Source organism: Chiloscyllium plagiosum, unplaced genomic scaffold (assembly GCF_037043375.1).
Source record: "Chiloscyllium plagiosum isolate Xiang-an unplaced genomic scaffold, Cpla_swu_hap1 HiC_scaffold_46, whole genome shotgun sequence".
Classification (NCBI taxonomy): domain Eukaryota; kingdom Metazoa; phylum Chordata; class Chondrichthyes; order Orectolobiformes; family Hemiscylliidae; genus Chiloscyllium; species Chiloscyllium plagiosum.
The window spans coordinates 12,949,459-12,975,348 of NW_028270184.1; the positions used below are offsets into that span (position 1 = coordinate 12,949,459).

Genomic DNA, 25,890 nt, shown 5'->3' on the forward strand with positions numbered 1-25,890 from the left:
GGCAAACACGAGGGGACACAACTTTAAAGTGAAGGGAGATAGGTATAAGACAGATGTCAGAGGTAGTTTCTTTACCCAGAGAGTTGTAAGGGTATGGACTGCTTTGCCTGCAATGGTAGTAGATTCGCCAAGTTTAAGTGCATTTAAGACGTCATTGGACAGGCAAATGGACGTACATGGAATAGTGTGGGTGGGATGGGCTTCAGATTAGTATGACAGGGCAGCGCAACATCGAGGGCCGAAGGGCCTGTACTGCGCTGTAATGTTCTATGTTCTATTACAGTAGAGCCAGTCACAGTACCAGAAACCTGGTGGTCAGTGCTATAGTCCCATAAAAGGCCATTCCTCTCCATTGAATCCAAAACAGCATACTTGTTTGAGATGGGGATAGCCACAGGAGACTTTTGCACTGCATGGCTACCTCTCCTGCCTTTCCCAGTTGTCAACCTGACTGTATCAGCGGTGTCTCCACCTTCCTGAAACAGCCATTCTTCACACCCCTTCACTCTTGCAAACTTCCCATTGCCGCTAACTGCCACTCCAACTGATCCATGCAATCCGCTAAGATTTACAACCAAACACACTTCCTGCAGACATAGACTCCAGGAACATTCAAACATCTGACAGGAAGAGCACCTCCCCTTGCTAAAAACCATTTCTGCTCTTTTAACAATCTGCAGACCCAGAAATTATCTAAAAACAAACACAGCATACTTTATTCAAAAACAGTGCATTAGCACAATCTTACTGATCAAAACAAAACTGCTCTGGGGTAAATTAATCCTAATCTTTCAAATTAAAAGTCAATCAAAAGACAGATCACAGTGTAAACTTAAAAAAACCCTTACCTTACTATTAGAGATTTAGAAAAAAAAGACAAGTTTTATAATTTGGAGATGCCGGTGTTGGACTGGGGTGTACAAAGTTAAAAATCACACAACACCAGGTTATAGTCCAACAGATTTAATTGGAAGCACTAGCTTTCGGAGCGACGCTCCTTCATCAGGTGGTTGTGGAGGACACAATTGTAAGGCACAGAATTTATAGCAAAAATTTACAGTGTGATGTAACTGAAATTATACATTGAAAAACACCTTGATTTTCAGTTACATCACACTGAAAACTTTTGCTATAAATTCTGTGCCTTACAACTGTGTCCTCCACAACCACCTGATGAAGGAGCGGCGCTCTGAAAGCTAGTGCTTCCAATTAAACCTGTTGGACTATAACCCTGGTGTTGTGATTTTAAAAAAGTTTTAAAGGTCTTGCAAATCAAACACTTAGCTGATCAGGCTCGAAAAACCAAACGCTGTCCTCTTCGGTAGTTTCAGACAGTGATTTTTTTTTCTAAACCAATGCAATCTCCCAAATCAGCAATGAAACTTTACTGCTTGTTTGTTGTTTTGGTGAAAGGTGTGTATGTGTAAAGGTTAACCAGTGTGGGACTCTACTCTGCAGTTCAGAAGAACGAGAGGTGATCCCACTGAAACATACAGGATTCTTAAGGACCTCTACAGGGTCAATGCTGAGAGGATGTTTCCCCCTCACGGGAGGGTCTACGACCAGAGGGCACAGTCTCAGAATAAAGCCGCATCAATTTCAGACTGAGATGAGGAGGAATTTCTTCTCTCGGAGTGTTGAGAGCCGTGGCAACTCCTTGACACAGGGAGCTAGAGTTCTTGGGTATATTTAAGGCTGGAATAGGTAAATTCTTGATTTGTCCAGGTATCAAAGTTTCTGGGGAAAAGCCAGGATAAGTAAATGTGAGGAATATTGGACCAGCCATGATCCGACTGAATTGCGGAGTGGCTGACTCCTGTTCCTCTTTCTAATGGTTCTTATAGTGTTGTTATGGATAGTGCTCCAGGATGTTGACCCAGCGACACTGGTCAATATGGTGTACAATGTCTATACAACGCCTCATCTTCCGCCTAGGAACCCTCTAACCACAAGGGATGAACTCAGATTTCTCCAGTTTCCTCATTTCCCCTCCCCCCACCTTGTCTCAGTCAAATCCCTCGAACTCAGCACCACCTTCCTAACCTGCAATCTTCTTCCTGACCTCTCCGCCTCCACCCCACTCCGGCCTATCACCCCCACCTTGACCTCCTTCCACCTATCGCATTTCCAACGCCCCTCCCCCAAGTCCCTCCTCCCTACCTTTTATCTTAGCCTGCTGGACACACTTTCCTCATTCCTGAAGAAGGGCTCATGCCCGAAATGTCGATTCTCCTGCTCCTTGGATGCTGCCTGACCTGCTGTGCTTTTCCAGCAACACATTTTCAATACAATGTCTATCATCTGGCATTACAGGAAATGTTGTCTGGTTAACCCACACTTTCTGCATTTTTAACCAACCAGAAAGATCCTGGGTGATCTAGTGATGATGCAAAGGTTAAGGTCTCATGAGGACTGAGGGAGCAGCATGCAGGAGCACAGTCAGGGACTGTGCGGAACAGTGGGAGGTGGAGACCAAAGCGATAGATGGCTACAGAAAGGAAGTGGCCAAGAACTTGGCAACTTCCAAAGTCATGCCAGAGAGAGAAAGAGACAGACAGACAGAGAAACAGACAGAGAGACAGAGTGAGAGAGTGCATGCTAGAGAGAGAGAGAGAGCAGTAGATGGCATGCTCGAGAGACACAGTGATAAAGAGCACTAGAGGGAGTGCACACGTTAGACAGCGGGAGCACACACACACTAGAGAGTGCTTGCATTTGAGTTGAGCAAGCAGTAGACAATGTGCTGGAGAGAGAGTGAGCATGCTAGAGAGCAAGCACGCTCAAGACAGCAAGCAGTAGATAGCGCACCAGAGAGAGAGCACGCTAGAAAGAGCGAGCAGCAGACAGCGTGTTGGAGAGCATGTCAGAGAGAGAATTAGAGAACAGCAGAGAGATATAGATAGAGAGAGAGATACAGACAGAAACAGAAATATACACAGAGTTAGAGAGAAAGATAAAGAGAGATATGCACAAAGAGAGATAGAGAGAGCAGAGACAGATAGGGAGATACAGAGACGCACGGCCACACAGAGATAGAGAGAGCATTACAAAGAGAGACAGGGACAGAGGGAGATAGAGCCAGAGAGATAGAGACAGAGTTACAGACAGAGAGAGCATCACAGTTAGATAGAGTTAGAGACAGAGAGAGAAAGACACACAGATGCAGAGATACAGAGAGTGAGTGAGAAAGACACAGGCAGAGAGAGACATAGAGATAGATGCACAGAGATAGAGAGGTACAGAGAGAAATATAGAAAGTGAGATGGAGAGAGACAGAGAAAGAGGGAAGTAGAGAGTGAGGAAGTTTGAGAGAGATAGAGTGAGAGAGACATCGAAAAAGAGACAGGAGGTAAAGAGAGAGTGGGAGATTGAGAGAGATAAGCAGAAAGAAAGAGATAGAGAGGTAGACAGGGAGTCAGACACACAGAGAATGAAAGACAGAGAGAGAGAGTGAGGTACAAATAGAGAGACAGTGACAGAGAGGGAGAGGCAGAGTTATAGAGATAGAAATTGACATAGGGATAGAGAGACAGAGAGAGAACACACAACGGGAATGAGTGTTAGTGCCACCTGAGGAATGAGAGACTTGTACAGCCAAAAAAGAAGTCCCAACCAAAAATTCCAACCTTACAGCTAGCCTGATAGTACAGTGCAAGGCAAGAGAGAATTTTACTACATTTTCAAAACAGGATGCTGAGTGGCTTGGAGGGAAAATTGCAGGCAGTGGTGGTCCCAAGAATCTGCTGCCTTTGTCCTTTTTGCAAGTTGAGGTCACGGGTTTGGAAGGAGCTGTGGCAAATTGCATTTGGTAAGATAAACCCACTTTCAAGGCTTTACACAAAGTTAAATGCCTCTTGGTAGGAAGTTTCCCACAAGAGAGCAAAGACCCACAGTACTCTTCACAATCCTCGCAACTCTGCAACTAATCAGGTCACTTTCTCCCAGACCCCCTTCCAGAGACCGAACACAACTCTTGAAGAAGACTCATCGAATCTGGACACACGACACACATGGTCTCATCTGCTTGAAGGGTTTCCAACTGATCCGAACCACAAACAAAACACACTCCCATCAATTTCTCTTCCAGATGTTAAAAAGATTGCACACAGTTGTGCAACGTGACACCTCAACATAATCAGCACTTGGATGCCTGAGTTGATCAGTGTCACTGCTACACCAGATCTTTGTAACATTACGCCTCCATGCAGCTAAATGAATTTCACATCACTGAATTCAGTCTACGATATCCTCAGCGTTCCTGGGCAGTTGTTTCAGGGGATATCTGACAGCTTGCCCTTCCATTAAACAGAATCCTGTGGAGGCAGGGAAGGGTGTTGGGGGGGTGGTCTTACCCACTGGCTGGAGAGTCAGTGAGAGGCCGGTCAGTGCTGCCAATTTGTGGAGAAGCCCCATTGGGCCATGAACCAATCATTCAAACCAACTCTGGTACCCTCCTTCAAGCTGAAGACAGAGTTCATTACATAGGGCAGTCAAACTGTGCTGGTATTCATCACCTGGTTGCTAGAGGCACTGCTGACTCTGTGGTTAGCACTGCTGCCTCACAGCACCAGGGACCCGGGTTCAATTCCAGCCTCGAGTGACTGTCTGTGTGGAGTTTGCACCTTCTCCTCGTGTCTGTGTGGGTTACCTCCCACAGTCCAAAGAGGTGGAGATTGGGTGATTTGGCTGTGGGAAATTGCACACAGTGTGCAAGCTGGGTGGATTAGGGAAATGGAGGCTTACAGGGTAGGCGGGTGCGATCTTATTCGGAGGGTTGGTGCGTACTCAATGGGTCAAATGGCATGCTTCCACACTGTGTGGATTCTATTTCTGGTGAGGAAAGTGGATTCCATACTGTTTATATGGCACAGAGACAGAGCGAGATTTCCTAGCTACATTAACACACTGAGTTGGGAGAAAGGTTTAAGATGAGAGTGGAAAGATTTAAAAAGGAACCTGAGGAGCAAATGTTTCCCACAGAGGATGGTGTGAGGTGAGGTATCAACTGCCAGAAGAAGTGGTGGAGGCAGGTATAGTTACTACATTTAAAAAGGCACCTGGATGGGTACATGAGGGATATGGGCCAAATGCTGGCAAATGGGACGAGGTTAGATTAGGATATCTGATCAACACTAGCAAGTTGGACTGAGGGTCTGTTTCCATGTTGCATGACTCCGACTCAGAACACCGGTGGAAAAGCATGTCTTTAACCTCTGTGAAGAGCACATTAGCTCAGAGCAGCAGTTCTCTCCGGTTCAATAAAACACTGCGGCTGAGCTGCTTGCCATTCATGGGCAAATGATGAAAATGTCTTGCAGCAGACAACACAGCACAGGTCTTAACGAAAGAGGGAAGGCGTTTAGGGAGGGTATTCCAAAACACAGGACCAAAAATTCTCCACTCAGCACCTACCAAACCCACAATTTCAACCTTCTATAGAGTTAAGTTTAGCAGAATACAAGGGAACACCACCTCCTGCTAGTTCCCCTCAAAGCCACTCACCATCCTGACTTGGAAAAATGTCAAGGCCCTTCAGTGTCGCTGGGTCAAAATCCTGGAATTCTCTCCCTAAGGGCATGTGGGTCAACTTACAGCACTTGGATGACAGGGGTTCAAGAAGGCAGCTCACCACTGCCTTCTCAAAGGGCAACTAGGGACAGGCAATAAACGTTGGACACAGTCAGCAATGCCCACGTCTCACGAGTGAATAAAAATGGAAAGCCTCATGGCACTGGGGGTAGTACCCTGCCTCTGAGGCAGACCCTCAGGGTTCGAGCCCCATCTTAGGGCTTGATGAGCAAGGAAGGTGGCTTCTTGACATGACCATACAGGATGGGCATCAGCTTGTAATTCCTTCCCACAAATGCCAAAAGCAGGTGGAGAGAGTGGCTGAGAATCCTGGTCAGCCAATGCAGTGAGAAGGATGTTGATGCCCGTACCATCACCGGTAAACAGTAGGCATTGCCACAGCCTTTCTAACTCCCTGAGGGAACGGCAAAGCACAGCTAGTCATTCGTGGCCCTTTAAGGACCTCTGAATTTGATTAATGCATCATTGGCAGAACTCAAGAGAGTATGAAAGGGGAGACTTCTGGGACCCTGTGTGTTGGTTCGGGAGTTGGTAAACATATGTAGTGTCACATTCTGTAAATCAATCTCGTGGAAAGTGAAAGATTGGTATCTGCTTTCTTCCCTCACCATCTGGCATCAGAATGCTTTAAAAGGTTCAGTGATTCAGGATTCCCACTGCATAGTTCATTAAAAGCCAGTGGACTGACAGCGTAAGACACAGACGAAATATTGGTCTTTCTTTCAAGATGCATTCAGTGCAGTTTGGGTGGTCAAGACGTTCCCACCGCGTTGGTCTTCCAGCCCTTATTTTGGCAGCATGGTGGCTACAGCCTCATAATGCCTAGGACCAATTCCACCCTCCGGCTACTCTGTGTGTGGAGTTTGCAGGTTCTCCCTGTGTCTGTGTGGGTTTCCTCAGAGTGCTCCGGTTTCCTCCCACAATCCGAAGATTAGCCATGTTAAACTGCCCATAGTGTCCAAGGACTGGTCTGTATGTGTCCAAGTAAGGGTAGCAATGTGATTTGGAGGGCACATTGAGGGTTACACATCAAAGGAGAAGCACAGCAGACAGACTGGCCAGAATAAAAGGCATCTGGATGGGTATATGAATAGGAAGGTTTTAGAGGGATATGGGCCAAGTGTTGGCAAATGGGACTAGATTAATTTCGGATATCTGGTTGGCATGGACGGGTTGGACCAAAGGGTCTGTTTCTATGCTGTACATCTCTATGGCTCTAATATAGAGATGTGGCGGACCTTGGGACAAACATCTGGGCTGGGGATATGCAGACATATCTTACAAATAATAAGAACATTTATTAATGTTTAGCCAGTTCAGTTTCGAATCATAGATAGCACAGAAACTGATCCTTCGGCCCAACTTGTCTATGCTGACCAGATAGCCTAAATTAATCTGGTCACATTTGCCACCATTTGGCCCATATCCCTCTAAACCCTGCCTATTCATATACTCATCCAGATGCCTTTAAATGTTGTCATTGTACCAGCCTCCACCACTTCCTCTGGCAGCTCATTCCATATGTACACCACTCTCTGCGTGAAAAAGTTGCCCTTTTTGTCCCTTTTAAATCTTCCCCCTGTCACCTTAAACCTATGCCCTCTCGTTCTGGACTTCCCCACTCAGGAGAACAGACCTTGACGATTCACCCTATCCATGCCCCTCGTGATCTTATAAACTTTTATAAGGTCACCCCTTAGCCTCCGACACTCCACGGAAAATGGCCCTAGTCTATTCAGCCTCTCCCTATAGCTCAAACTCTCCAACCTGGGCAACATCTTTGTAACTCTTTTCTGAACCCTTTTAAGTTTAACTACAGTTTCCTTTGAATTTTTTCCCCTCTCATAGTAATCCTGTACAGGGCGTTTTGCCAAGTGACTGGCTAACTGTTTGATTTTGATTTATGCCAAGAGTATAATGGGCAGCACGGTGGCTCAGTGATTATCATTGCTGCCTCACAGCACCAGGGACCACCCTCAGGCGACTGTCTGTGAGGATTTTGCACATTCTCCCAGTGTCTGCGTGGGTTTCTGCCGGGTGCTCCGGTTTCCTCCCACAGTCCAAAGATGTGTAGGTTAGGTGAATTGGCCACGCTAAATTGCCCAGAGTATTCAGGGATGTATAGGTTAGGTGCATTAGACATGGGAAATGCAAGGATAGGGTAGGGTGACGGGTGTGGATAGGATGCTCTGTGGAGGGTCGGTGTGGGCTCGTTGGGCCGAATGGCCTGTTTCCACACTGCAGGGATTCTACTCTGTAAAGTGAGCCTTGATGTGCTTTCTCTGGAGTTACCGTGTCCCTTTAAGGGATGTCTCACCGGTTAGCCAAGATGAACTGTTCAAAAACATTTATATAGAGGGAGATTAGGGAGGCAGTGATGTTACTTAACTTGTCATGTTTTTGTTTTGTTAACACCACGAGGTGCTGCGATCCACAGCTTCCGACATGAAAGGGGTTTTCAAAAGGAGTTTTCAAAAAGATATTCAGATAAATGCTCGAAATGTGCAGAGAGCTGAGGAGAGAGCAGGAAAGGAGATTGTTTTGACAGCTCTTCCAAAGAGCCAGCAGATATAATCTCCCAAATGGCTTCAATCCGCACATCTGAACTGATGAAAGACAGACATTTAAGAGCACTTAAGCCGGTGGAGTGGAGATGGGAAGAAGAGTGACATTTCGTCAAAGCATTTCACCATGCACTAATTAGAACATTGCATAAGAATTACTGATAGTAAGACAACTCTTATACTGAAGGAGAGGAGAGTGACAATTGGTTGGATGCTGCAAACAGCAAGGAAGTACTGACTGCACTCACCATCCCACATTTCCAAAACTTGCAATGCAGTGACCAACAGTGACCAACTACAACTGGACAGAGTGTGCTAAATAAAAATGATGATGCCAAACAATTGAAGATTATCAGTCAGGCTCAACTTGCATGCACTGGAAATCCACTTCTATTGATATGCGGGGCCCAGCACTTTATAGGCTTGAAGACCATGTGCACACTACCTGTTAGAATTCAAGAAAACAAGGGTCAGCCATTTCCCTGGTTCAATCCTCAGGGCAATGTCTCGAACAGTGTCAACCTGCACAGTACAGTTGAAAATGTAAACCAATATTGGCAGTTAAGTGTCAGTCATCATAAAGTGGTGTGTTCTCAATGGCAACCTCTCTGTCAATCATAGTCCAATTGTCAACCAATCGCCACTCTCTTCTCATATAGGATAAAAGGTGTTTTCCCCTTATTTTATTAATTCTTGCCAATTAGATTAGATTAGATTACTTACAGTGTGGAAGCAGGCCCTTCGGCCCAACAAGTCCACACCGACCCTCCGAAGAGCAACCCACCCAGACCCATTGCCCTACATTTACCTCTTGACCTAACACTACGGGCAATTGAGCATGGCCAATTCACCTGACCTGCACATCTTTAGACTGCGGGTGGAAACCGGAGCACCCGGAGGAAACCCACGCAGACACGGAGAGAATGTGCAAACTCCACACAGACAGTTGCCTGAGGCGGGAATTGAACCTGGGTCCCTGGTGCTGTGAGGCAGCAGTGCTAACCACTGAGCCACCGTGCCGCCCAATTGTCCTGATGACTGCAAGGCATTATCACAGAAATGTTATGGCATGGAAAGAAGTGACTCAGCTCCCTGTGTCTGTTCTGATTCTCCAAATGTTAATTATGACTTACTTCCAGTCTCTTGCCTTTTGCCCAAAGCCTTGCACATTGTTTCTTTCAAATTATTATCTAGCGCTCTCCCCTGTGCCTCAACTGAACCTGCCTCCACTTTACTTCCAGTGAGAGTAGTGTATCCTAGATCCAAAGCACTTATTGTACAGAAAAGCATTTTGTCACTCACATTTGCTACTCTGTAAATCATCATAAATCCATGCCCTCTCATTCTTGAACAGTGTGAACAGTCTTTCTCTAACAAATCTACAGGAACTTCTCACGGCTGTGAAAACTTTCATTAGATCTCTTCCCTTTAATGAAAACAGCCCTAACCTCTCCAATTTTTCCTCAGAACTGAAGTCTCCATCCCTGAAACTCCCATTCTTCTAAGCATCATTTGCAGTCTGTTAAACGGGTTCACACCCTCCCTTGAATGAGAGACCTGGAACAGTTCACAATATCCCTTGCTGAGGTCTGACAAGTGTCTTATATTAGGTCAGCACACCTCCTTGCACTTACACACTAAGCCTCTATTAATAAAGGGAGGATATTGCCCATTTATTAACTGTTCTCTCCACCTATGCCTCTTCTCCTTCAATCCCTTTAGAATTCTACCCTCTATTTTATATCACCTGGCCATGCTCTTTTCTCAAAAATGCATTACCGTGCACTTCTCACATTGAACTTCACCTGCCACCCTCTGCCCACTCCACCAATCTGCCTTTTTGCAGTTCCTTAGTGTCCTCCACAGTTTATAATGCTTCCAAGTGTAGAGACACCGATCTCTCCCTCAACACTAGCAAAGCGAAAGAGTTGGTCACTGACTTCAGGAAGCAAGGTGGAGGGCATGCCCCATCTACATCAATAGTGCTGAGATGGAGGTGGTCAAAAGCATCAAGTTCCTTGGGGTAATGACCACCAATCTGTCCTGGCCCACTCAAGTCAATGCAACGGTCAAGAAAGCACAACAATGTCTCTACTTCCTCAGGCGACTAAGAAAATTCGGCACGTCCATATTCTTAGCAATTTTTTAGCAAATTCTTTCTTAGCAAATTTCTTAGCACATTCTTAGCCATGTCAAGATTCTTCGCAATTTTTATAGGTGGACCACAGAAAGCATTCTATCCAAACGCATTATTGGTACAACAACTGCTCTGCCCAGGACCGTGAGACACTACAGAGAGTTCTGAACAAAGCCCAGTCCATCACGCAAGCCAACCATCCACTGACTCCATCTACACTTTCCACTGCCTCGGGAAGGTAGCCGACATCATCGAAGACCCCTCCCACCCCGGGTTCTAATCTCTTCTAAACTATTCCACCAGGCAGAAGGTACAAGAGCTTAAACACAAGTCCCAACATTTTTGCTGCCTCTCAACAGGCCATGTGGATTTTCACAGCTCAGCCATGTGGCACCAGGAATGATTAACATCGATCGAGCCAGATGGTGTCATAACAGGTTAAACTCTGAACACTTTGTTAACGTATTAAAGTCATTTACAGCAGAAGCCAATTCAAACATCAAAGTAGCTCTGAATCATTCGGCAAGGATTATACAGACAAGTCAGTCTGCTCCAAATGAGAAAACTCCGTCATCTTTCAAGCAACAAATGAAAGCCTCTCTAAAGCAAACATCTGTTCAAACACTGCCAGCTTCAATCTTTCTTGGCATCACATTCCTGAGATCACATTCTGCCCCTCCATTTGCCAAAAGACAAATACATAACTAAAGGTAAAGCTGCCATAGTCCCAGAGGACACAGGGCTGCTCTCCCATTCGACGGAGAGAGGGGGGGGGGGAAGAGAGAGAGCGAGAGCGAGGAGGATACAGGACTGCTTTCCCATTCGACAGACAAAGAGAGCAAGAGAGAGAGGGCGAGAGCGAGGAGGATACAGGACTGCTTTCCCATTTGACAGAAAGAGAGAGAGAGAGACAGACAGACAGAGACAGAGAGACAGAGAGAGAGACACACACACACACACACACACACACACACACACACACACACACACAAAGGCAGAGGTGGGTACTGCAGATGCTGGAGAATACTGTCTGGATTAAAGTGGTGCTGGAAAAGCACAGCAGGTCAGGCAGCATCCGAGGAGCAGGAAAATCGATGTTTCGGACGAAAGCCCTTCATCAGACATGACTGGTGGTGAGCTTACCTTCCCTGGCAAGACATAACTGACTGTCTTTTATAGAGTTATACAGCGCATAAACAAAACCTGCAGTCCATGCCAAACATATTCCCAGCTAAACTAGTCCCACCAGCCTGCTCCTGGCCCATATCCCTCCAAACCTTTCCTATTCAAGTACTTTGCTAAGATTCTTTTAAATGTTGTAACTGTACCCGCATCCACCACTTCCTCAGGAAGTTCATTCCACACACGAACCACTGTGTAAAAAATGTGCTGGAGGCCAAAGGCAGTGGTTTCAGTACACCCAATAATTAAAGCTACTGCTTCCTAACACAGCACACCGAGCCCACAAACCAAGCGAGGGGCTCACGCTGAGGTGGCAGAGAGGTAGAGTTGGACGTCTCCAGTGCGTCTGTGGAGCCATCTGTTCAGGTGACACCTACAGCAGTGAGGAAAGGGAGAGAACGAAAGACTGAGGAAATGGAGATAGGAAGATACGTGGTTGCAGGGGTAACTCGATGGGCAAGAGTAGAGTCGAGAGAGTGGCGCTGGAAAAGCACAGCAGGTCAGGCAGCATCCGAGGTGCAGAGAAAACGACATTTTGGGCAAAAGCCCTTCACCAGAAGTAAGCCAGGGCTACGGAAGGTCTCTTTAGGTGACTGGTAAATAGGGACGGGATGTGGAGGTACACTTCATCATGGTCAGAAACAACACTACTGCCTCCCACTGGGGCTGCTCCTTGCCAATTATTTGAAACAGCAGAGTGGATGTGGGAGGTCGAGGGCAAGGGGTAGTATTTTATGCCCCGTTGTGCTCTGCCTAAAGGCAGGTCTGCCAGCGCTCCAACCTGGGCTGGTTTCTCCGCTGTTTCCATTGAACCCCTGCAGTGTGGAAAGAAGCCATTCAGTCTATCAGGTGTGCACTGACCGTCCAAAGAGTGTTCCACCCATCCGTGTAAACCAGCATGGGGCTTTTACTGTGGCTAACCTGCACAACTTTGGACACTGCAAGGAAATTTAACAGGTTCAATCCACCTAACCTCCCATAGTCCAAAGATGTGCAGGTTAGGGTTGGAATGGCCATGTTAAATTACCCATAATGCCCAGGGGTGTGCAGGTTAGGGTTGGAATGGCCATATTAAATTACCCATAGTACCCAGGGGTGTGCAGGTTAGGGTTGGATTGGCCATGTTAAATTACCCATAGTGCCCAGGGGTTGCAGGTTATAGTGAATTAGCTATGTTAAGTTACCCCACAGTGTTCAGGGACATACAAGCTAGGTGCATTAGTCAGGGGTAAATATTGGGTTGGGGCAATGGATCTGGGTAGGTTACTCTTCAGAGTGTCGGTGTGGACGTGTTGGACTGAATGGCCTGTTTCCACACTGTGGGGAGTCTATGATTCTACAATCTTTAGACTGGGAGAGGAAACTGCAGCATCCAGTGGAAACCCATGCAGATACGGGGAAAACGTGAAAACTCCACATAGATGGTCACCAAACAGTGGAATCAAACCCAAGTCCCTGGTGCCACGACTCTGCAGTGCTAAGCACTGAGCCACCGCGCTGCTTTTTTCAGCTATTCCGCTGTCAGGGGCAGACCAATGGTGCAAGATCCAAGTTTATCTCAGCCTGAAGGTCAGATCAAACTCCTGCTGCTGGTTTGATTCACTGGCACCAGCCTCTAGCCGTCTGGAGAACGACTGCTCCCTTTGCAGGGCAAAGGAATGCCTGCTCTCTAACTGCGTACCAAGCCCACCCTCAACAGCTATAGGAAAGATATTGTTAAACTTGATAGGGTGCAGAAAAGACTTACAAACATGTTGCTGGCACTGGAAGAGAGGATGAATAGACTGGGGCTATTTTCCCTGGAGCTTGGGAGGCTAGGGAGGGTCACCTTATACAGGCTTAAAAAATCACGAGGGGCATGAATAGGGTGAATAGTTAAGGTCTTTTTCCTGGGGTAGGGTAATCCAAAACCAGAGGGCATAGGTTTAAGGTGAGAGAGGAAAGACTTAAAAGGGACCCGAGGGACAACAAATTACAGAGGAGGAAGTGCTGGATGTCTCGAAACGCATAAAGGTGGATAAATCCCCAGGACCTGATCAGGTGTAACCTAGAACTCTGTGAGAAGTTTGAGAAGTGATTGCTGGGCCTCTTGCTGAGATATTTGTATCATCGATAGTCACAGATGAGGTGCTGGAAGATTGGAGGTTGGCTAACGTGGTGCCACTGTTTAAGAAGGGCAGTAAGGACAAGCCAGGGAACTATAAACTGGTGAGCCTGACCTCGGTGGTGGGCAAGTTGTTGGAGGGAATCCTGAGGGACAGGATGTACATGTATTAGGAAAGGTAAGAAGTGATTCAGGTTAGCCAACATGGCTTTGTGTATGGGAAATCATGTCTCACAAACTTGAATGAGTTTTTTTGAAGAAGTAACAAAGAGGATTGATAAGGGCAGAGGGGTAGATGTGATCTATATTGACTTCAGTAAGGCGTTCGACAAGGTTCACCATGGGAGACTGATTAGCAAGGTTTGATCTCATGGAATACAGGGAGAATTCGTCATTTAGATACAGAATTGTTCAAAGGCAGAAGACAGAGGGTGGTGGTGGAGGGTTGTTTTTCAGACTGGAGGCCTGTGGCTAGTGGAGTGCCACAAGGATCGGTGCTGGGTCCTCTACTTTTTGTCATTTACATAAATGATTGGATGCAAGTGTAAGAGGTACAGTTAGTAAGTTTGCAGATGACACCAAAATTGGAGGTGTAGTGGATAGCGAAGAGGGTTACCTCAGATTACAACAGGATCTGGACCAGATGGGCCAATAGGCAGAGAAGTGGCAGATGGAGTTTAATTCAGATAAATGCGAGGTGCTGCATTTTGGGAAAGCAAATCTTAGCAGGACTTATACACTTAATGGTAAGGTCCTAGGGAGTGTTGCTGAACAAACAGACCTTGGAGTGCAGGTTTATAGCTCCTTGAAAGTGGAGTTGCAGGTAGATAGGATAGTGAAGAAGGCGTTTGATATGCTTTCCTTTATTGGTCAGAGTATTGAGTACAGGAGTTTGGAGGTCATGTTGCGACTGTACAGGACATTGGTTAGGCCACTGTTGGAATACTGCGTCCAATTCTGGTCTCCTTCCTATCGGAAAGATGTTGTGAAACTTGTAAGAGTTCAGAAAAGATTTACAAGGATGTTGCCAGGGTTGGAGGATTTGAGCTATTGGGAGAGGCTGAACAGGCTGGGGCTGTTTTCCCTGGAGCGTCAGAGGCTGAGGGGTGACCTCATAGAGGTTTACAAAATTATGAGGGGCATGGATAGGATAAGTAGACAAAGTCTTTTCCCTGGGGTGGGGGAGTCCAGAACTAGAGGGCATAGGTTTAGGGTGGGAGGGGAAAGATATAAAAGAGACCTAAAGGGCAACCTTTTCACACAGAGGGTGGTACGTGTATGGAATGAGCTGCCAGAGGAAGTGGTGGAGGCTGGTACAATTGCAACATTTAAAAGGCATCTGGATGGGTATATGAATAGGAAGGGTTTGAAGGGATATGGGCCGGGTGCTGCCAGGTGGGACTAGATTGGGTTCGGATATCTAGTCGACATAGACGGGTTGGACCAGGCTGTACATCTCTATGACTCTATGACCTGTTTCCCTAGTGCATGGAATGAGCTGCCAGAGGAAATGGTGGAGGCTGGTACAATTACAGCATTTAAAAGGCATCTGGATGGGTATATGTATAGGAAGGGCTTAGTGTGATATGGGCCAAATGCTCGCAAATGGGACTTGATTAATTTAGGCTATCTGGTCAGAATGGACTGAAGGGTCTGCTTCCGTGCTGTACAACTCTGACTCTTTTTAACTCTTCAGGGCCTGACAGGTATAATTTTACAGGCCAAGCCCTCTGCTGAAGGCCAGTGCTGAGGACAGCCTGGTCCACACTGCAGAACTTTAATAACTGTTCAGAGATTGAAAGAATTGGCAATAGCTCTTCATAAAATAAACTGTTTTCTGAGGTAACAGGAGTCGGAATTAACAGCAAAACAGCAATTAGCCATGCTTGGGTAAAGGAATCAAAGGCTACATAAACAAACTGTTTTAACAACTGCTTGATAACTGGCTGCCTTATGCCCCAACGACAAATGATTGTCCCGCAAAAGAACTTAAGCAGGGCAGATTGTGTTTCGAGAAGACAGCTAACGCCGAAAGTAACAAGGAAGAGAGATACTATTCCCAACAAGAAGGCGCAGCTACAGACAAAAGGATTCCAGAAGAGTAACTCAATGTGGTGGATCAATGGATCTAAAGGATCATCAATACTATCACATCACCAACTTCAGAGAGAAAATCCTGTAAGGATTCAACTTTTGGATTGTTTGGCAGCAGAACTGTGCACAAGGACTGAATGCTGGACATCCAGAGACAGAAGCTGCTCATTGGAATCATAGTTAAACTCCACCATCAATCGGACAATAGCTAAGTTGGGTCATGAGGCTTGCTTACTTGAAGAGTCTTATTTTAGTTGCTACGTGCGATAAAATGTAAGTAACTGTTTCAGGATTTGATTGTCTGCGCGATTTCTTAATGAGTAGCGGAATTAAAAGGTATCTTGTGGTAATTGACACACAACACCAATAGTGTTCCACCATCAGTTACTAAGCAGCAATGGGTTTCACTTCTTCCAGACTCCTCCCATTCAGTCCTCACTTGAACCGCCTCCATTTTGACCATGAACACTTTGCTAATGCAGTTCCAGCCCAGTACCCAGCCCTCCACATCAGAGCTTCAACACTTTATCTAATCAGCATGTGAAGTGAGATAACGCCCATACATTCAAGGTATGTCACACATATGGCAAGAACGCCTTGCATTTCTATCGCATTTTAGCATGCCCCACAGTGATTTACAGCTATTGAGGGTCCCTGTGGTGTTAACCAACTGCTGCACAGCAGGTTCCCAAACACAACAACGAGACACTAACCAGATAATCTCTTTTTCAGATGCCGATCAAAGGATACATATTGACTGTGAGGGAGCACATTCCTGCTCTTCTTCAACAGAGTGGCAAGCGACCTATGTGTCTGAGGGAGCAGACAAGGCTTCCATTCATGAACTCATGGAAATGATAGCACAGTGCAGCACTCCCTTAGCACAGCACACAAGGCTACAGAGTGGGGCTCAGTCCCAACTCAGTGACAAGACAGCAAGCAACTGAGTCGCAACTAACAACCAGGATGCAGCATGTCTCCTGTGTGAAGTTTGGGGTTTTTTTTCCCTTCATAATTCTTTCACGAGGGCATTGCTGCGACTGATCACTCACCCCTTGTCCCTAACTGCTTTCCGGTTGGCATACTGAGCAATCAATCCCCTGAAATCAGAGGCTGGCAACTTTGGGGAAAGGTGTGCAGTGCGCAAAACGGGCATCGACTACCCGTCATCCGGACACTCAGCGGAGTCAATAAAGCAGAAATGGATCGAGCTGGTATCTTTATTTCACAGAATTGCCAAAAACTCAAATGCCCCCCCCCAGTTTCAAGACTATCCAAATTTCCTTTTGTTCACTCATGGGCATCAGTGGCTACACCAGCATTTCTTGCATGTTATGAGCTTTCTGCATCTCCCTTTGATCTTAAATTTGCTCACATCCCAATTATACCTGTTATAAATTCCCTTCACCATTTAGCGTTTTCATGAAATTCACAGAACAAACTCGGAGAGCAGTTAAGACACGAGCACATTCCTACATGAGTCCCATGTAGGCCAGCCCAGGTAAGGATGGTAGTTTCCTTCCCTGAAGGACACACGTGAACCGGATGGGATTTTCCAACAGTTTTTCTGGAATTCGATTCCCACCAGTTGCCACATTGGGATTGAAGCCAGATTCCCAGAATATTACCTGAGAGCCCAGCAATAATGCCACGAGGTCATCGCCTTGTCAGTCAAACTCCGCGGTTGCAATGCACTTGACGGGGCTGCAGGCAGCGACTGATGCTTGCTATCCCCTGCCAACACCCCTCCACCCGCTCACTTAGCCAAAGCACCGAGATGTGAGGATGTTCAGCCGAGCAGCCCTTACCCGCTTGGCCAGCTTGACAGCGTCGGAGGTGAGCCGGTCTCGGAGATGCTGGTCCAGGTGGGCAGCGGGAGCAATCTCTACAACCTTCTGGTGACGCCGCTGGATGGAGCAGTCTCTCTCGTACAAGTGGATCACGTTGCCATATTTATCACCTGAAAGAACAGACACAGCTTCAGCGGCTAGGGGAGCCCAACGTTTAGTCTCACTCATCGGAAGGAGAAAGGCAGCTGCAGCGACAGGACCGTGATAGCACAGCCCCACTTTCCTGATTGGGTACAACCCCAAGGAGATCTACGGACATCGTCCAGAACAAAACAACCCCGAGCCCCCCTCCCCCTCTGGTCCCATTTGCCAGCATTTGGCCCATATCCCTCCAATCCCTTCCTATTCATATATATCCACCCTTTTTAAATATTGTAATTGTACCAGCGTCCACCACTTTCTCTGGCAGCCCGTTCCATACACACACCACCCTCTGTTTGAAAATGTTGCCCCTCAGATCTCTCTCAAATCTTTCCCCTCTCACCTTAAACCTATGCCCTCTAGTTTTGAACTCCCCTACTCTGGGAAAAAGATTTGTCTACTTATCCTAACCATGCCCCTCACAATTTTATAAACCTCAAGAAAGTCGCCACTCAGCCTCCGACACTCCAGGGAAAACAGCCCCAGCATATTCAGCCTCTCCCTATAGCTGAAATCCTCCAACCCTGGCAACATCCTTGTAAATCTTTTCTGAGCCCTTTCAAGTTTCACAACAGTTTTCCCATAGTAGGGAGACCAGAATTAAATGCAGTATTCTAAAAGTGGCCTGATCAATGTCCTGTACAGCCACAACATGATCAACCTTCTCCTGTCCTCAATGCACTGACCAGTGTACTAAAAGCCTTCTTTACCATCCTGTCTCCCTGCAACTCCACATTGGAGGAACTATGCATCTAGCACCCTGAGGTCTCTTTGTTTGGCAACATCTTTAATATTTTACCTACATTAGAGGGCAACTGACCTTTGGTGATGTGGGATCACTATCAGGTAGACAGCAAGCAGCATGGGGGCTATTACATAATCTTGCTTGATACGAGTCTGAACGTTGACATCATCTGGTTCAGACCCCATCCCAACGCAACTCATTGGTCATCACGTCACCTTGAAGCGGTTGCAAGATTACGACAAAGTCTCGACAGATTAAAAGGCATTGACAAAGGAACCATGGGGGAAATGAAAAGATTCCTTTTCACACTGAAAACCATTGCAATGTGGAGCAGATTCAGTGCAGGACATGGGTAGACACTGACAAAGGAAAGTTTGGCAGGGCTGGGGAACAAGAGGAGGCAGAGCTAGATTAAACGGATAGCTCTTTCAGCGAGCGATGAAAGGGAAACCTAAACAGTATGGTGGCGACCAACAAAAAAGACAGAGGCTCCACAGGTCTGGCAGTACCTGTGAAGAGATGAGTGGAACCACTAGCAAGCAGCACTGTATTAAACATGAGTTAACTTGGGGTGCAAAGTTCAAAACATGGAGTTATCCTGCTGAGAGCTCACTGACTGGAAATGCAAACTGCTCCTCTCTTCACAGATGCTGCTGCCTGCCCTGCTGAATGTTCCTGGCGTTTGCTGTGCTTTTCTCCAATGGCAGACTTACCAAGTATCTGGACCTCGATGTGCCTGGGCCTCTCAATGAACCGCTCGATGAACAGGGCTCCATTACCAAATGCGGACAGCGCTTCAGAGAAAGCTCGCTGGTAGTTCTCCTCCAACTCCTGCAGAGAGCAGCATTGAACAGGAAATTTACAGCTCGCACACATTACAACAGTTTAACCCAACCACGTTGGGTCGCACCCACACCTTTCCCCGGATCTGCCACATCCTTTCCCTTCCCCCGTGGCTACCCACAATAAACGAGGTCTGATGTTCTGGAGGACAGAAATGAGGGCCACTGTGGCACACAGGAACCATTGAAAGGGTAGGTTGTGCTGACAAGACTGTAGGAGCTGGACGATGTTAGTGGTGCACTTACAAAGCAAGGGTGACTCGAAAAGGGATGTTTTCACTCAGCGAGTAGTTAGAGTCTGGAAATGTGGCGGAGGCAGAATCAAATGATGCGTTCAAGGAGGATGTTTATTCGGATAGAATGGTGTGCAAGGAAAAAGCAGAAGATTGGCACTGGGGGATAGAGCCAATGGAGGCACGATGGACTGAATGGCCTTCTTTTGTACCATGACGATTCTGTGACTCTGGGTCAGCCAACTTGGAAGGTTCTATTGGGGTGAAAGTATGAAAGTACAAGATAATGTTAAGAATAGTTACAAGCTTCAGAATGATGGACAGTAGAGTTAGATTAGATTAGATTCCCTACAGTTTTGAAACAGGCCCTTCACAGCCCAACAAGTCCACTCCAACCCTCCAAAGAGTAACCCACCCAGACTGATTTCCCTATCCTGTATTTACCCCTGACTATTCCACCTAGCACTATGGGCAATTTAGCACGGCCAATTCACACAACCTGTACATCTTTGGATTGTGGGAGGAAACCAGAGCACCCGGAGTGGACAAAGCAAAGTGAAGTGAGCTGAATGTTAAGACATGTGAAATGATGCACTTTGGGAGAATGAATAGGAAAAGGTAAGATACCAAAAAAGCATAATTTTAAGCAGATAAACCAATGTCCACGCATATAAACCCTTAAAAAATGGACAAGGCAAGTTAAAGAGATGATGAAAGGAGTTTACAAATTGAGGCACTCAACTAGAACTTTATAAGATCTCAGGTTTGGAGCACTGTGGACAATTCTGGGTCACACGCTTCAGGCAAGTGAGAAGGGCCTCAGAAAGAGGTCAGAGGAGTTTATCAGGATGTTCCCAAAGATGAAACACCGCTGTCATGAGACTGGGAAAGTTCAGTCTATTCTTCTCAAAAGATTAAGAGGTGACAGAATCGAGGTCCTCAAGAGGTTTAGAGGTTTCGCTGGAGGAGAGGGAGAGAAAAACCCCTCATGGGGTAGCAGTCAATAAACAGAGTGATAGAGTCCTACAGCTCGGAGACAGGCCCTTCGCCCAAACTGGTCCATGCTGACCAAAATGACCATCCACGCTAACCCCATTTCCCTGCATTTGGCCATGTCCTTCAAAACCTTTCCTATCCATGTATTTGTCCTGATGCCTTTTAAATGTTGTTGGTGTACCCGCCTCAACCATTTCCGTTGGCAGCTCATTCCATCTGCGTACCACCCTCTGTGTAAAAAAGTTATCCCTCGGGTTCCCTTTTATTCTTTCCCCTCTCACCTTAAATTGATGCCCTCTAGTCCTCGATTCCCCAACCCTGGGGAAAAGACTGAGTGCATTCAACCTGTCCATGCCTCTCATGATCTTCTCCACCTCTACAAAGGTCCCCCCTCAGTCTCCTACGCTCTAAAGGAAACAGTCCTCGCTTGTCCAACCTCTCCCTATAATTCAGACCCTTGAGTCCTGCCAACATCCTTGTAAATTCCTTCCGCACTCTTTCCGGTTTAATAACATCCTTCCTATCGCACAGTGACCAAAACCGAACACAATACTCCAAGTGCGGCCTCACCAACCTCCTGTACAACTGCATCATAACGTCCCAACTTCTGTCCTCAATACCCTGACTGATGGAGGCCAAAAGCCTTCTTCACTCCCCTTTCAGAGAACCGTGCACCTGAACTCCAAGGTCCCTCTGTCCCACTACACTCCTTAAGGGCCTATCATTCACCATGAAACTTCGACCTTGATTTGACTTTCCAAAATGCTAGACCTCACACTTTCCTATATTAAACTCCAACTGCCATTTCTCGGCCCACTTCCCAAGCTATTCAGGGTCCTGCTGCCATTTCTAAAAACCTTCCTCACTGTCCACTAGGTGAGGGATCTAAAAATCATTGGTGAAAAGTCGAGAGGGCAAATGAGGACGGCAGAAAGGCTTTCCCGAGAGTTGCCCGGGATCAGGAGTGCCTGTGGAAAATGATTCTGTAAGATTTTTTAGGATTAAGTTCAAATGGTGCTGGATGATGAATGATAAAGGACGTATGGACATAGTTACAGATAAAAAGTAGGGTAGTATAAGTGGAAGGGGGCTGGGATGGAGGTGGTCAGAACTAAAGCATGTGTTCCTTCTGAGAACCAGCACCAGTCAAAGGGCAGAATGACCTATTGCAAGCTTCCATGAGACACAGGAACTCAGTGGCAGTGAGGAGCAGGCGGGGTGCATGTAGGATTGAGGCAGGGTAACTCACTCACTACGTCTCTCAGGAAACAGCAAACACGAGTGGAGTCTAAGAAGTGTCTGCTATCTTAAGCCCTTGTCATTCTCACAGGGTAAAACAGACAGGAGCAACTCAGATACGAAACTGACTGCCTACCGGATTAGTTAAAAATCACACAGCACCAGGTTATAGTCCAACAGGTTTAATTGGAAGCAATAGCTTTCGAAGCGTCAATCCATCAGCTGGTTGTGGAGTCCACAACCTGTTGGACTATAACCTGGTGTTATGTGATTTTTAACTTTGTACACCCCAGTCCAGCACCGGCATCTCCAAATCATACTGGATTAGTGGCAGGTGTCTTTTTCTTTGGGTGAGGGATTTCAAGACTCGGGTGCACATTTTTAAGGTGAGAGGAGAGAGTTTTAAAAAGGACAAGAGGGGCAATATTTTTATATGGAGGGTGGCTCATGTGTGCAATGAACTTCCTGAGGAAGTGGTGAATGTGGGAACCATTACAACGTATAAAAGTCAATTGGATAAGACCATAAATAGGAAAAGTTTGGAGGGTTATAGGCCAGGAGCAGAAAGGTGGGACTAGTTTAGTTTGGGATTATGTTCAGCATGAACTGGTTGGACCAAAGGGTCAATTTCCATGCTGTATGATTCCATGACTAATAGGAAACACAAAGTAATAACTCATGACGCTTTTTCAGGCCAAAGGAAGGTTCGTTGTGAAGTTGCTAAGAGGCCAGCACTGGGATCTTTCCTCTTCAAGATATAATTAACAAATTAGACCTGGCGTACATGGCACAATTTCAAAGTCTGGAGATAACACAAAACTCGAAAGCATTGTGAACAGCCATGGCGACAGTGTAAAACTTTGACAGGATAAAAACAAGATGGCAGACGGGAACAATGGGGCAAGTGGCAGAGAAATATGCTGATTAACCTTGGTAGGAAGGACATAGAGAAATAAAGGGTACAACTCTAAAGGGAGTGCAGGAGCATAGAGATCTGCATGTAGATTTGCATAAGCCATGCAAAAAGGCAGGACAAGTTCAGAGTAGTTGACATAGCAAACAGCATCTTAAGCTTTATCAATAGCGGCGTACAGCACAAGAACAAGGAGCTTGCATTTGATCTTGAGTAAGATATTAGTTTGACTTCCAGTGGAGCATTGCAGCCAGCTCTGGGCTCCACACTTTAGGAATGGAGCTGAAGGCATTGGACAGGGTGTGGAAAAGACTCACGAGAATGGGTCCAGAGATGAGTGACTTCAGTTATGAAGTCAGACTGAAGACGATCGGTCGATTTTCCTTGGAAGAGAGGAGGCTGAGAGGTGATATGATACAGGTGTTCAAAATCATGAGGAGTGTGGACAAAGTGAATCGGGACAAACAGTTCCAGTCAAGAAGTAGAGGAAGCTGATTTAAAGCAACTCCAGTCAGATCCCACCTACAGTACCAGGAGCAGATCTGGGCAGCACACCTTAGGAGGGATGTTTTGGCCCGGGAGGGAGCTGAACGTCAGTTTACAAGCATGGTGCCTAGACTTCACTGGTTAAATTATAAGGACAGCATAGAAAAATTAAGCTTTAGTCTCTAGAATTTAGAAGGTTAAGGGGAAACTTAATCAAGGTCTTCAGCTTGTTAACAGGTTATGAATACAAATCTGTGCTGACCTGTCTACACAAATTCCACTTTCCAACACTTGGCCCATCGCCTCGAATCATTCAAGATATTAACAGGGAAAGACAAGGTCGATAAAGATAAACTATTTCCGCTCATTCTCAAACCAGGGGCACAGTCTACGAATGAGGCCAGGCCATTCAGGAGGGATGTTACAAAGCACATCTCCACACAGAACAGTAGTGGGTGTTTGGAGCTCTCTTCCTCAAAAGGGCAGTCAATGCGAATTCAATTGTTAAATTTAATTTCTGAGATAGACAAATTTTTATTAAGCAAAGGGCATCAAGGTATATAGGCCCAAGACAGACATATGGAGTTAGGCCACAGATCAGCCACCATCATACTGAATGCAGAGCAGGTTCAAGGGGCCGAATGGCCTACTGCTGTCCTTAGGTTTATACAAAAAGCAAAAGTGATACGAGAAGCCGCTTCTTTGCCTGATTAGGCGCCTGAGAGGGTGGCAGAGGCAGTTTCAAGGGAAGTATTCAGAAAGGAATAAGACCATTACCCGAAAAGGTAGGATGCTCAAAGGTTATGAAGAGAAGGCGAGGGAGTGGCATTTAGGTGAACTGCTCCTTCACAGAGTCAGTGCAGTCACGACGGGCTGAAGAGCCTCCCTCCTTCAGCACTGCAACTTTGCTGCGATTGTGGGTGACAAGAAACCGGTGTCTGCTAGATGCCTGGATTCATTAATCCACAGGTCTGGATCGAGGGTCACAAAGTACAACAGTGCAACACAGAATCCAGAGTCCGACAGTGCTCACCTTAAATCAAATTAATTCTCAAGGCACGGAGGAGATGCTGAACCTACAAGAGCCTTTCTAGCAGCCTCATGTCTGCTTACCTCATAGCTGCGGACCACTCTCATTCCTCTGCCACCACCTCCATAGGCAGCTTTAAAGATGATCGGGTAGCCGTAGGTGTTCGCAAATTCTTGGGCCTCTGTCAGTGATGTAATGGGCTTTGAAGTGCCTGGTACAACAGGCACACCTAAAGAATGAAAGGACAGTGAAATTACCCAGCTGGTCACAACATCACAAACGTGGTCCTTCCTCACTGACAACCTTTTCTGGACATTCTGCCACCCAGGTGACCAATGGGGAAAAACAGATCCCAAAATCCTGACCCTAACTTTATGGAACAGCAGCACAAGGTCAGTGGCCAGCACAGCTGCCTCGCTGCGCAAGGGACGTAGGCTCGACTCCAGCAGGCGCCAGTCTGGGTGGAGTTTGCACATTCTCCCCGTGTCTGCGTGGGTTTCCTCCAGGTGCTCTGGTTTCCAGCAGAACGGTCCCAAACTTCTCAACTCTATGCTCAAACTAGAATTGCCCATCCCTGCACTAATCTGGTGAATCTCATCTTTACTCCTTCCAGTGTCAAAGTGCAGTGCTCAGAACCGCATATGACACTTCATCCAGTATCTTGTAAAAGGTTAACATGGCCTCCTGGCTCTGGGAGTGTATATTGAGTGCTATACCAATGTAGGTGGTTGCCGAGTACAACATCAGTGTGAGTCACCGATCGCCAGAGGCGCTGTCCGTGTGTGAGTCAGTGTTCATAGAGTAACGTAAAGAAAAGGCAGAGTTTATCCGGCAATGAAAAAACTAGTCCTCAGATCTTTGTCAGACTCAGGCAGAATTTCACATAGACTCCGCCAGTATGTGTCTCTTACAGACAGCTCCAATAGTATTCGCTTCTACTGGCATGGCTGCAGGACTTTTGCGTGGAGACGCCGGCTGTTGGATGGGGACGGGGGTAACAGCAGTGTATTATCAGTGATGCACCATGGGCCAGCCCTACACTTTCACAGAGGCACGGTAAGCTCTTTATAACTATCAACATTCCGAGGGTTATCACTCTTTACAACAGCAGGTCAGAGGCTGGCAATTCTGTCGTGCCAAAGTCACCTCCAGTCTCCTCAAAAACCTACCCACTATCTACGAGGCATAAATATGATCGAACACTCCCCACTTGCCCGGATGGGTGCAGCTCCAACAACACTCAAGCAGCACGACATCATCCAGAATAAAACAGCTCACTTGACTGGCACTACATCCACCACCTCCAACATCAACCCCCTGCACCATCAACGCTCAGTCGCAGCAGTGTGTACCACCAACAGTGTGCACTGCCGCAACTCACCAAGGCTCCTGCAACAGCACCTTCCAAGCCCACGATCTGTGCCACTGAGAAGGACAAGGGCAGCAGATGCATTGGAACACTGTCATTTGTAAGCTCCCCTCCAAGCCACGCACCAACCCGACTTGGAACTATATTGCTGGTCCCTTTACTGTCAATGGGTCAAAATCTTGGAACTCTCACCCTCGTAGTACTGCGAGTGGAGCCACAACACAAGGACTGCAGAAGTTTAAGTAGACAGTTAGCCAGCACCAGCTCAGGGGAAAATAAGGACTGGGCAATAAACGGTTGCCTTTTCACATCCAAGGAAAGAATAAATAAAGGATTTCAAGTGCAAGCTAAGCCACACAAGAAACAGTGCCAAAAG

The 25,890-nt window shown here is 46.6% G+C and overlaps 1 protein-coding gene across 3 annotated transcripts in view; it reads right to left on the bottom strand.

Annotated features, from left to right (window-relative positions):
* LOC122543886 (pyruvate carboxylase, mitochondrial-like) overlaps positions 1 to 25,890 on the bottom strand; it is a 931,966-nt gene that overhangs the window by 833,983 nt on the left and 72,093 nt on the right. For all 3 annotated transcript variants that reach the window (XM_087983758.1, XM_087983759.1, XM_087983757.1), the window contains 3 exons: positions 24,229 to 24,374; positions 19,120 to 19,237; positions 17,479 to 17,630 (listed from right to left, as the gene is read on the bottom strand). In XM_087983758.1, coding sequence (XP_087839884.1) covers positions 17,479 to 17,630; positions 19,120 to 19,237; positions 24,229 to 24,374 — 416 coding nt within the window. The remainder of the gene's footprint in view (positions 1 to 17,478; positions 17,631 to 19,119; positions 19,238 to 24,228; positions 24,375 to 25,890) is intronic.